The 13,186-nt window shown below is 47.3% G+C and overlaps 1 protein-coding gene across 1 annotated transcript; it reads left to right on the top strand.

The window, feature by feature from the left end:
- The first annotated feature begins 1,297 nt into the window (after window positions 1-1,297).
- Window positions 1,298-3,375, top strand: LOC121878522 (voltage-dependent T-type calcium channel subunit alpha-1G-like). Its single transcript, XM_042384783.1, has 3 exons — window positions 1,298-1,570; window positions 2,290-2,423; window positions 3,267-3,375. The coding sequence occupies exons 1-3, from the start codon at window positions 1,415-1,417 to the stop codon at window positions 3,373-3,375; spliced, it is 399 nt and encodes a 132-aa protein (XP_042240717.1). The 5' UTR covers window positions 1,298-1,414.
- Window positions 3,376-13,186: the final 9,811 nt, after the last annotated feature.

The raw sequence follows: 13,186 nt of genomic DNA, 5'->3' as shown, positions 1-13,186 counted from the left end.
GGGGCGCTGGCACAGTGTTATTATTTTCTTCCGGGTAACGATAAGAGTCGGTGCCGGGGAGGAGAATATGAAGCCTGTGTGTGTTGAGGAGCACCTTAATGTGGGCTCGAGATACCTGCAAGCTTTAAACTTTATCTGCGTTGGCTCTCGGCTCTGGCTTTGAGCTCTAAAGTTAATGTTTACTTGTGCCTGGCTCTATCATGTTGCTCTATGTTAGATCTCGTTCGGATCACATGACGATTAACCATCCCAGCTTATTTCACCTGATGATTAGACAACCAAACGGTAACCTACCCTACCCTAACCAAAGCAAACCTACCCTACCCTAACCAAAGCAAACCTACCCTACCTTAACCAAAACAAACCTACCCTACCCTAACCAAAGCAAACTTACCTACCTAACCAAAAGCAAACTGCCCTACCTATACAACAAACCTACCCTACACCTAGCAAAAGCAAGCCTACCCTACCTAACCAAAAACAAACCCCTACCCCTACCCTAACCAAAGCAAACCTACCCTACCCTAACCAAAGCAAACCTACCCTACCCTAACCAAAGCAAACCTACCCTACCCTAACCAAAGCAAACCTACCCTACCCTAACCAAAGCAAACCTACCCTACCCTAACCAAAGCAAACTTACCCTACCCTACCCTACCCTACCCTACCCTACCCTACCCTACCCTTCCCCAGGTATAGTTAAGGTATATAATCATCAGTTGAAATAGCTGTACGGGTATACCTAATCGTCCTGTCATATTGTTTCTTTTTACCAATACAATAAGAAGACTCAGACATTTTGAGCACCAAATTGTTTTTATTCGCCAACGTGTGTTAAAATGGGTGTATTTGTGACGGAGGATTGTGAAGTTAACGATGATGGCAGTATAGGAGAGCAGCTTTTGTCCATCACGGGAGGACGCTTGTAAAAATGTCTTTGTGTCGCTTGTACAAAGGTGGGCGGGAAGAGGAGACCGCCCTTTGTGTATGGCAGGACACTGTGTTATTGTTAGTGGTGTTCTTATTCGTCTTATTATTAATATTATTTGTGTTGGTATTGTTATTATTGTGGTTATTATCGTTATTATGGTTATTATTGTGGTTATTATCGTTATTATGGTTATTATTGTGGTTATTATCGTTATTATTATTATAGTTTACACCTAAAGTGTTACTGTACTATCACTTTACAATCCATTTACCCTCAAAACTAAATATATGAAGCACTGCAGAATGTTCTGAGGTGCATATTTCCACCACAGGTTCATATATGTATTCTAATAATTATTATCCTACGACTATAGATGTCCAAATATGTCTGTTGCTGCATATATCATTCATTATTAACACGTGTTCTTTCATATCACGTGTGACTTATTCACGTGTTTTGTCACCATAGTCAGGTGTGTTATGGATGACGTGTTGTTATTATTGTATTTTCCTTAACTACGTGATCACTTGGTTCGAGCGTTTGAGTATGTTTGTCATCCTTCTCAACTGTGTGACGCTGGGCATGTACCGGCCCTGTGTCGACGAGATCTGTGACACCAACCGCTGCAAGATACTCCAGGTGGGTACTGTCCGGTCCATATTGGGTACTGGTGGGTGGGTACTGTCCGGCCCTTGCTGGGTACTGTCCGGCCCTTACATGTTAAATTAAGTATAGGGCTCGTTGTTTAATGATGTCAAGTGTGCCTTTAGTGACGTCACACCTCAAGCCCAGAGTTCAGTATTATTTCTTCAACGGAATTAATGATGAAACCTTACCGGGGAAAAACATATCTTAAGTTTATATCCAAATTATAGAAAGTACCAACAATAACAACAAAAGTATAGAATTAAAGTGATAGAGTGAAGTTTGGACATGATAGTAAAGGGTCATTTGTAATCTGAGTATGACCAAGGTTTGAGGTGATCTGGGTCAACAGAGGTTACGAGATGAGGATAATGGCCTCGTTATAGTTATCTGTGCTTGGTGAGTGGTGATGGTAGCTCGCCTTGCTGAATAGTGGTCATATATCCTTAAACAACAGTACAATAGTTAATGGTGTAACTCAGTAACAACCATAGTACTTAATGGTGTATCTTACGTTGTGACCCGCCTTAAATTAATCGATTGTTATGACTTTAATATAGAAACAAAAGCTGAAATTTTATGAGGTTTTTAGTGGAAAGTTTGTACTGTAAGTGTAGGTGGCCGACCATCTGGTGTGTGTGTGTGTGTGTGTGTGTGTGTGTGTGTGTTGTAGTGAGACTTACCACCTCTGTTCTCCCCCACCGCTACTACAGATGTTCGACGACGCCATCTTCGCCTTCTTCGCGGTGGAGATGGTGATCAAGATGGTGGCCATGGGGTGGTCGGGCAAGGGCGCTTATATGGCAGACTCCTGGAACAGACTCGACCTCTTCATCGTCGTCGCCGGGTGAGTTTTTGTCTATCTGTGTGTTTATTTTATCTCTTATTATGTATAAAGGATTCTGTCTGTCTTGCTCGTGTCGTGAAAGAACGCCGCCAGGCAGGTCAGGCGAAGAGGAACGACAGACACTACTGTTGATTGCTCTCTCTCTCTCTCTCTCTCTCTCTCTCTCTCTCTCTCTCAGGCTAAGTGATACGCCACAGATAACAGAGCCAGCGTAGGGGGTTGGGTCCCGGCCAACCAACATAATAGCCGACGTGAGTGACAGCCGTAAATATTCAAGGCTCCACCAACAACCCATGTATATGCAGATTGTCCAAATACAAAATTCTGAATATATTTCCTACAGCGCCACACAAATAAGAGTTTAATAACAGCGCGTCTAGTATTACTTGTTCGTATATTTTGTATAGGAATTTACGATATTAATATTTCCCAACTTGCTGAGTTACGTGTTGCTTAAAGAATAAAAAAGACGAGATTGAATATTTTGTTTGGTATTTCATCTTTAGTGTAGCTCTTAGTGTGTGTGTGTGTGTGTGTGTGTGTGTGTGTGTATGTGTGTGTGTGTGTGTGTGTGTGTGTGTGTGTGTGTGTGTGTGTAAAAGTATTTGTCCGAGGAAGAATCAATTTGTTTGTGGATTAGGAAAATCGTATGATGGAATAGATAGGAAAACAACGTGTGTGTGGGGAGGGGGGGAGGATAGGCAGGGAATGGTTGAATATTGGCCCTTTTGTATACGAGGAGAGAGAGAGAGAGAGAGAGAGAGAGAGAGAGAGAGAGAGAGGAATGTGCTCTGAAAGGAGGATCACGATAAAGATAATATACTGTGTGTAATGCCCATGCAGGTCTTCAGTATTGTCAAGACTGTGGGTAATAAGAGAAACGGAAGCAAGTTTAACTGAAAGCATTACAGCAGATGATGACACTATTCTTGTGGCAGTCCAGAAGGAGTAAATTAGTACTGAATGTGAACAAAAGGATAAGGACGGCGGGTCGTGTTAGGGGTGGATGTGTCATTATCAGAGCTTTATACACAGCAAATTGTACCACCGTGTGATGGTTTACCTGATGCTGCCTCTATAGTCGTGGAGTAATGTGGCGGACACTATTTTTACATCCAGGTTAGCTTTTTCATTTACATTTTATTCATACCGGTTAATTAAAAGAACATTTACACCTATTGATTTGAAAGATAGTGTCAACAAATAACTGGGCAGTGTAGAGATAAATGAGGGGGCGCGACTATAAACTGTGTACGTGAACCGCTACACGCTATTGACGCCCCGACCTGCCTGTCTGCCTGCCTGCCTGCCTGCCTGCCTGCCTACCTGCCTGCTACGTGACGTAACAACCTGCACACTGCCATGAATTCCTACCCAGATAAAACTCAGTGACTAAATGACATAGCCATTAGAGGAGGAAGGGTGGGGGGGATCTTGTGTACAATGAGAGTTGTGTGTGTGTGTGACACTGATCATCGGCTCGTCAGAGCCAAGCCCTCACTTCATGTCGCCTCAAAATGGTGAAGGCAGCAATCGTCCGGAAAAGGTCTTAACACTAAGCGTCTGGAGGATCTAGCGGTAGCATTATGCTTTCAGAGAGCAGCTCGAACGTGGACTGATAAACAACCCGACAACAAACAACCCAAATCCCAGTGCCGAATGGGATATTCTCGACTCTGTCATGACAAAAACCTGCAGAGAGAATCTCGGCCAGATCGAAAGAATACACCAGGACTGGTTTGATGAAAATGACCCGGCAATCAATGTACTCGTCGATGATAAACGTGCTGTGCTAACTGACTGGTGGAACAACCCTCAGTCTCAGACCAAAGCTGATACCTTCCGCAAGAAGAAAGCAGCGGCCCAGTGGAAACTTCGCAATTAGAGAACGGCTGGTGTAAAACTAAAGCATGTGAAACAAAAAAATTTGGCCACCCAAATTCATCACCATAGCGAGGCAATTCCACAATGGCTTGAACGGCAGTGTCCTGCACAATGGCACCCAGCCTGAGTTCTTCCCCATCCAAACGGGAGTTAAACAAGGATGTGTACTGGCACCAACTCTCTTTTCCATTTTCTTGGCTGCCTTCCTTACTCGTGCCAGCGCCAATCTCCCCGGCAGGGTGGACATCGAGTACCGGTTGAAGGGTCTTTTCAATATAAGATGACTCCAGGCACGAACAAAGGTGTCGGCAGCTTCCATTACTGAACTTCAGTATGCAGACGACCTCACCCTTGTAGCTCACACTGAATGCGACCTACAAGAGATCCTGAACACCTATGCAGATGCGTATGCACACTTCGGCTTTGAGGTGAATGTACGTAAAACTCAGGTTCCCTTTCAGCCTGCCCCTGGTTCAGCCACACCACCATCCAACCAGCTTAATGGTACTACCCTCTCTAATGTTACCCACTTTCGGTATCTCGGCTCCTACCTGTCCAACATCACAGACATCAATGAAGAGATTCAGCATCAGATCAGATGAGCATCTCAAGCCTTTGGCAGACTCCGAAGCCGTGTCTTCAGCTGTAGGGAGCTGAAATTATCTACAAAGGTGCACGTATATCGAGTAGTGGTCCTCCCCACCCTGCTATATGGCAGCGAGACATGGGTCACATACAGGAGGCACCTCAAGGCACTTGAAAACTTTCACCAACGTAGTCTACGTTCCATCCTCCGAGTTTGCTGGGAAGACTAAAAGAAATGCCAGTATTCTTACTGACACCAACTGTAGAAGCATCGAGACTACCATTATCCATGAACAACTACGTTGGACTGGCCATGTTTCCCGCATGGACGACAGTAGACTGCCAAAGCAGCTACTTAACAGTCACCTAACGAATAGTAAACGTAACGCCGGTGAGCAACTGTGTGTGTGTGTGTGTGTGTGTGTGTGTGTGTGTGTGTGTGTTACAATACTTTTCTCTTTCCACATTTCCTCACCCTAAAACCTCGCTCCTCACCCTTCCCCCCCCCCACCCATCCCTCACCCCCCCCCTCCACACCCCCATCCCTCACCCCTCCCCCCCTCCACCCCATCCCTCACCCCTTCCTCCCTCCCCACCCCATCCCTCACCCTCCCCTCCCACCCCATCCCACCCATCCCCCCCTCCACCCACCCTCACCTCCCACCCCATCCCCCCCTCCCACCCCCACCCCTTCCCCTCCCCCCCTCCCACCCCCCTCTTCCACCCCATCCCCACCCTCACACCCCATCCCTCACCCCCCTAAATTCCTCACCCTTACCTCCACCACCCCTTCACCCCTGGCTGCTCAACCTAATAAAAATTTAACCTAAACTGAGGTGGAGTGAGGTGCCACTAATAGGATGACAGGTCTTAATTAGTGCAGTCTCTCCCCGAAGCCTATTGCTACCACCATTACCAACTACCACCACTGCTACCACCATACCACCACTGCCAACACTACCACCATTGCTGCTGCCACCAACACTGCCGCCACTGCTGCCGTACCAGCACTGCTGCCACTGCTGCTGCATTGTAACCTGCTGCACCGCCGCTGCCACACTACCACCTGCCGCTTAACCATGCCATTGCCAGCACTACCACCACTGCTGCCACCATTACCAGCACTGCCACCACTGCCAGCACTACTGCCGTTACCCGCCACCACCACCTGGCTGCTGCCGCCATTGCCAGCACTTCCATTGCCAACACTGCCACTGCTGCCACCATTATAACACTGCCGTGCCAGCACTGCTGCCACCTTCTTACCAAATTGCCACCATTCAACACTTTCCTGCTGATGCCACCATTGCTCACCACCATTATGACACTACTTACTTATCGTGCCAACATTGCTGCCACTGCTGCCACCGTTGCCAACACTGCCACCATTGCACTACCACACTACCGCATCGTTGCGACCGTTACCAGCATTACCAGCACCGCTACTGCATTACCAGCACTACCACTCATGCTACCGCCGACACTACCACTGCTGCCTGCCATTGCCAGCACCCACCACTGCTACTGCCATTACCAGCACTGCCAGCACTGCCACCTGCTACCATTATGCACTGCCATAACTGCTACCATACCACATACACCACCACCCCTGCTTGTGTTGCCAGCACTGCCATAACTGCTACCGTACCAGCACTTTCTACCACTGCTGCTGTAATTGCCGATATGCTGCACCCTGCTTGTGTTGCCACCATTACCAACACTACCATTGCCAGCACAACCACCACCAGCATGTTGCCAACACTACCTCCGTTGCTACCGTTGCCAGCATTATACCACTGCTGCCACCATTACCAACACTTGCCAGCATTGTACCACCATTACCAACGCACTGTTGCCAACCAGGTTGCCACTGCTGCTACTAATTGCCAACTACCACCACTGCTGCTACCATTGCCACCACCCACCCACTACCGTTACCAGCTGCTGCTGCGTACCATTGCCAGCACTACCACTGCACTGCCAGCACTACTATTGCCTGCCACTTTATCCTACCATTACCAACCTGCTACCGTCCACACTACCACCATGCTGCCGTTGTATTTCTTACTTACTTACCAGCAACGCTCCCATCATTACCGCCTGCACTACCCACCACCCCTGCCCCATGCTTGTGTGCTGCTGCGTTACCACAATACCACCCCTGTATGTTTGTAACACTGCCGCCGCCTGCTGCCAAATTTGCCAGCACTGCTACCCAACACTTTACCACCACCCCTGTATGTTGCCAACACTACCACCACTGCTGCCGTTGCCAGCACCACCATGCTACCACCAACGCTACCACCACTGCTGCTACATTAACCTGCCACTGCTACTGCACCATTGCCAACGCTGCCACCACTGCTGCTACCCATTGCCAGCACTGCCACCACTGCTGCTACCGCCACAATTTAGTACCACCACTGCTACTGCCACTACCACTGCCACTATTACCATTGCCAATACTATTACTGCCACTATTATCAATACTACCACCATTACCAGCTACTACACTATACCATCACCATCATCATTACCACCACCACTACCACCACCACCACTACCACCCACCACCACCACCATCATTACCACCACCACTACTACCATCGACACTACCAGCACCACTACTGCCACCACCACCACCATCATTACCACCAGTTCTACTACTACTACCACCAGTGCTCCACTACACTATTGCCATTACCAATGCTACCACCGCACCTGTTACCAGTTCTGCCACCACCACCACCATCATTGCCACCAGTTCTGCTACTACTACTACTCCCACAATACCAATACTACCACCACCACCACTACCACTACTACTACTATTAACCACTACCACCACCACCACTACCACCAGCATTACCATCAACACCATTACCAATACTACCACCACCACTACTACTACCATCATTACTACTACCACCACCACTACTACCACCACCACCACCATCATTACCACCAGTTCTACTACTACTACTACCACAATTACCAGTACTACCACCACTACCACTACTATTACCATTACCAATACTACCACCACCACCACCACCACTACTACTATTACCAGTTCTACCACCACCACCATCATTTACCACCAGTTCTGCTACTACTCCACAGTGCCAATACTACCACCACCACCACTACCACTACTGCTACTGTACCAATACTACCCACCACCACCACCACTACTACTATTACCAATTCTGCACCACCCACCACCACCATCATTACCACCAGTTCTACTACTACTACTACTACTCCCTGATTACCAATGCCGCACCTACCACCACTACTACTGTGCCAATTCTACCACCACCGCCGCCATCCGTACCACCAGTTCTACTACTACCACTCCCACAATTACCAATACTACCACCACCACCACCACCACTACTACTACTATTAACAATACTACCACCACCACCACTACCACCAGCATTACCATCAACACCATTACCAATACTACCACCACCACTACTACTACCATCGTACTACCACCACCACTACTACCACCACCACCACCACCATCATTACCACCAGTTCTGCTACTACCACGATTACCAGTACTACCACCACTACCACCACTACTACTACTATTACCAATACTACCACCACCACCACCACCACTACTACTATTGCCAATACTACCGCCACCACTACTACTACTATTACCAATACTACCGCCACCACTACTACTACCATCATTACTGCCACCACCACTACTACCACCACCACCACCACCATCATTACCACCAGTTCTGCTACTACTACCCACAATTACCAGTACTACCACCACTACCACTACTACTACTATGCCAATACTACCACCACCACCACACTGCTACTACTATTACCAATACTACCCGCCACCACCACCCACCACCACTACTACTATTACCAATACTACACCACCACCACTACTACTGTTGTACTACCACCACCACCACCGCCACCACCACTACTACTATTACCAATACTACCGCCACCACTACTACTACTTCTACTGTTGCCAATACTTTTTTTTATTTTTTGTTTTTATTTATTTATTTATTTATTATATAGTGGCCTCCAGCCTCCCCCAATAGCCACACCTTCTCCGCCATTTTATTACCTTAATATTAAATATCCTAATACATGAGAAGCTATCTTACCTGTGTTGAGTTAGTTGAGCCGCAGATCTATGCGGCATTCAGTGACTGTAGCCTCATAGTCAATATCTGCAGCTGTTGTCGGCTTTGGAGCTGAAGCTCTCGTTCCCCTGAGGCAGAGCAAAGCCGACCAAAGGAGAGAGAAGGACAGTCGACATCTCATACAGGCTGTAACATAACTTCTGGGCTGCTGCTTCTGTTCGGAGATCAACTCCGCGAGTCTGACGTAGAAACATCTTGCACTTGGTCCCATCCCACCAGAGGTTGTGAACACTAGAGGAGTGAAGCTGCCTTGATCAACGTTCTGAATTCTCTCCCCGTATAACCTTATCTTGTCGTTCTCGTTCTTCCTGTGTGCAGCATCGAGAGCTAAGTTATGGTGACATGTGGCCATGGGATAAAAAATCCTGATGTTGAAGAAGGCTCGCTGTCCCGGCGTCCAGAATCCTCGAGCACTGATGTCAATACGGGCTTCGTTTGATGTGTTTGAATTCCTAAGTTGGAAAATATCACCTTCCAATGGAAGGAGGGTCGGTTCTACTCTGACATCACGGCAGATTTCCTTCAACATATTTGCTGTGAGGTCCCTTACTTCGTCATGCCTCATGCATATGAAGCCCCCTTTCTTGCACACCATGGCGTGATCGACGTCATAGGTAGAGCCACACACATTGGGATGGCAAACCTTCTACTGGCCTACCGTACCTTAGAGCAATGGCATCTGTAAATTCTTGTTTATTGAGACTGAAACCATTTGCCCTTATCGGTAACGTAGTTAACCAGTTCGAGGCGCCCACCTCCTGCGCTATAGCTACTTTTTTTATCAAATTCTCTGATACTTGCAGCAACAGTTGCTGCAACTTATCACTTTGGCTGTGCTGTCGTTCTGTCGTAATGGACCTTCGAATCTTGTTTACTTCACTGGTATCCACCTCCCCTGTTGCGTTCTGAGCTATTGTGTGGTCCGTGAGGGCTGCCGTGAGCTTAACTGAGTTTTGATGTTCGGTGGCAGCAATCTCTTCTGGATTGGTCAATCCCATACTTCCCAGTCTCGGTGGTAGTGCAAGGAGTGATCTTTCTGCTGGGGGTAAGTGAGGGTGTTTTACTAATTTGGAAATGAAATTGACGTTGATAGCTTCTTCCAGAGGGTGGAGGAGGGGTCCGATATCAGGGATAGTGCGCATCAGGTAGTTCCAGCGATGCTTGACTCCATGGGTGAATGCCGCAAATGCCGCATGTGGCTCTGTGTTAGCAATCTCAGACAGAGCTTGGGTTTCCCTAACCCACTCATTCACCTTACCCGTTACGTACTCGGTCTTGAAGTCCGTTGTGCCTATTACTGCGCCTAGGTGTCTTTGGCCTTCCTTTGTTATTTTGACCTCACTTCCACCGAACACCTCCATTGCCCGTTCATAATGTTCTGGCTTCACGATGAGGAAGGACTTGCTGGCGTTTGGGTGGTACTCTATTTGTGGACCTCGTGATGTTACCAGGTCCCACCACTTTTTGATGTCCTCCACTTTTCCTGCTCCTGTAAGGTCATCAGCATACGCCACTTGCTTGACCTCGGTTGTTTCAAATTTTATAGTGTGTTGGAGCACGGATAGGCCTATTGCGTACATTGCCATTGCAACAGGGTCCCCCTGCGTTGTTCCCTCGGTTGACTGTATGATGGTAGCACCTCTTAGAGCCTTGTTGTTTACTATATAGAGGTCTGATGGATTCCTATAGGAGTTTTCAACATACATTGCAAAGCTTGGACACTTGATCTTGATGTTGTGCAGTGCGGCCTTGCGGTTAAGTATGTTGAATGCGTTTGAAGCATCCACCAGGAGAACGGCCTCACAATCACGCTGCTCAAATATCGTTCTCATTGCGTGAATGGCAGCTGCCCCTCCAGCTTGGTGGCCAGCACAAACTTGCAGGCTCCCTGCTGCTGCCCTGACATCATCCTTTACCACCTCCATTATGCATTTTCCGATGATCCGCCTCAGCACTTCCCCCACCCCTATAGGCCTACATCCTGGATTCTTATCCAGGAGAATGAGGCGGCAGGCCGTCAGAGCATGAAGGTGTTGGCAGCACGAGGATACCAGCTCTCTTGCAAGGACGGCAATGGCAGTACCAATACCACCACCACCACCACCACCACCACCACCACCACTACTACCATTACCAATAATAATAATAAAAAAAATACTACTACTACTATTACCAATACTACTTTTTTATATAAAATGGCCTCCATCATTATTGTTATTGTTTCCCTTCATTTCTTCATTCATTTCCTTCTTTTCTTTCCTTGTCGTTTCTTCTCGTTTGTATTTAATTGTTGCCTTCTACTGTGTATATTCAATGGTTTTCCTTTTTTCCTTTGTCCTGTTTTTTATTTTATTATTTTCTTCTCTCTTCTCCTTTTTTAATATTTCTTCAGTTTGCTTTTTCTTTCTATCTATCTATCTATCTGTCTATCTATCTATCTGTCTATCTATCTATCTATCTATCTATCTATCTATCTATCTATCTATCTATCTATCTATCTATCTCCTCAGTTGGAACATCATCTCTCGCATTAGCACTTCATTTCCTCTTGGGCACCTTGACATTCTGGCCATGGTTACCCCTTACCTGTACGTCTTGTGGCATGACCCAGCCATACTTTTTCATCTGGCCACACTTGCTTGTTTCATCTGGCCACCTTCTTGTTTTCACCTGGCCACACTTCTTGTTTCATCTGGCCACACTTCTTGTTTCATCTGGCCACACTTCTTGTTTTTCATCTGTTCACACTTCTTGTTTTCATCTGGCCACACTTCTTGTTTCATCTGTAACTTTCTTGTTTTCATCTGGCCACTTCTTATTTCATCTGGCCACACTTCTTGTTTCATCTGGCCATGTTTCATCTAGCCACACTTCTTGTTTGATCTGGCCACTTCTTGATCTGGCCACACCTGTTGATCATCGGCCACCTGTTCAGCAGCCACCTGTTGATCCTTGGCCACCTGTTGATCAACGTGGCCACTGTTGGTCGCGCCCGTGGCCCGTCACTTACAGAAACCGGCAGGTAATGTGCGGGCCTCCACCCACCTCTCTCTCTCTCTCTCTCTCTCTCTCTCTCTCTCTCTCTCTCTCTCTCTCTACCTCCCTCTACCTCCCCTCCTCTCTACCTCCCTCCCTACCTCCCTCCCTCTCTACCTCCCCTCTCTACCTCCCCTCCCCTCCCTCCCTCCTCTCTCCCCTCCCTCTCTACCTCCCTCCCTACCTCCCCTCCCTCCCTGCCTCCCTCCCTCTCTACCTCCCCTCCTCTCCCTCCCCTCCCCTCCTCTCCCTCCTCCCTCTCTCCCCTCCTCCCTCCCCTCTCCCTCACCTGAGGTCAGCTTCAAGCAAACGTCTCCATTCAAGTATCCAGCCTCCTCTGTACCTTTGCTCCCCTCCTCTTCTTCTTCTCTCTCTTCTTCTTCTTCTTCCCTCCTCTTCCTCTTCTTCCTCTTTCTCCTCTCTTCTTCATCCTCTTCCTGTTTGCTCCTCTTCTCCTCTTTTCTCCTCCTCCCTCCCTTTCTCCACCTTTTTCTTGTCCTTATTTTTGTCTCTATCTCTTCTTCTTCCATCAGTTATGTCTCCTCTTCTGTGCACGTCTTCCTTGTCATCTTCATTTGCTTCTTTTCCTCCTCTTCTCTTCTCTTTTTCCTTGTTTCTTCCTCCTTCTCTTTTCCCCTTGCTTCTGTTTCCTCCTTCTCTTCTCTTCTCTTCTTCCCTTCTTTTTACTCTTTCTTTTCTCTTGTTTCCTTTACTTTTTGTTTTCCTCCTCTTCTCTTCTCTTCTTCCTTCTTTTTACTCCTTCTTTTCTCTTGTTTCCTTGCTTCTGTTTCCTCCTTCTCTTCTCTTTTTTCCTTGCGTTTCTTCTCTTCTTCTTACTTCTGTTTTCTCCTTCTCTTTTCCCTTATTCCTTGTTTGTTTCACCGTCCTCTTTCGTATGTCTCAGTTATCTTCTTTCCTCCCTCCCAATTTCTCCTCCTCCCTGTCCTTCCTTCCTTTTCTCATGTTTTTCCTTTTCCTTCTCTCTCTCCTCTTTACGGCTCCATGATCTCTCTCTCTCTCTCTCTCTCTCTCTCTCTCTCTCTCTCTCTCTCTCTCTCTCTA

This window comes from Homarus americanus, unplaced genomic scaffold (assembly GCF_018991925.1).
Source record: "Homarus americanus isolate GMGI-L3 unplaced genomic scaffold, GMGI_Hamer_2.0 scaffold41027, whole genome shotgun sequence".
NCBI classification, from domain to species: domain Eukaryota; kingdom Metazoa; phylum Arthropoda; class Malacostraca; order Decapoda; family Nephropidae; genus Homarus; species Homarus americanus.
This window is presented reverse-complemented; position numbering and strand designations above follow the sequence as displayed.

What these genes read in the sequence shown, in the direction of transcription:
- LOC121878522 (XM_042384783.1), top strand. Translation starts at nt 1,415, where the DNA reads ATGACGTGTTGTTATTATTGTATTTTCCTTAACTACGTGATCACTTGG. An exon ending in ACCGCTGCAAGATACTCCAG is followed by an intron (nt 1,571 to 2,289) that starts GTGGGTACTGTC and finishes CCGCTACTACAG; the next exon opens with ATGTTCGACGACGCCATCTT. An exon ending in CTCTTCATCGTCGTCGCCGG is followed by an intron (nt 2,424 to 3,266) that starts GTGAGTTTTTGT and finishes ATGCCCATGCAG; the next exon opens with GTCTTCAGTATTGTCAAGAC.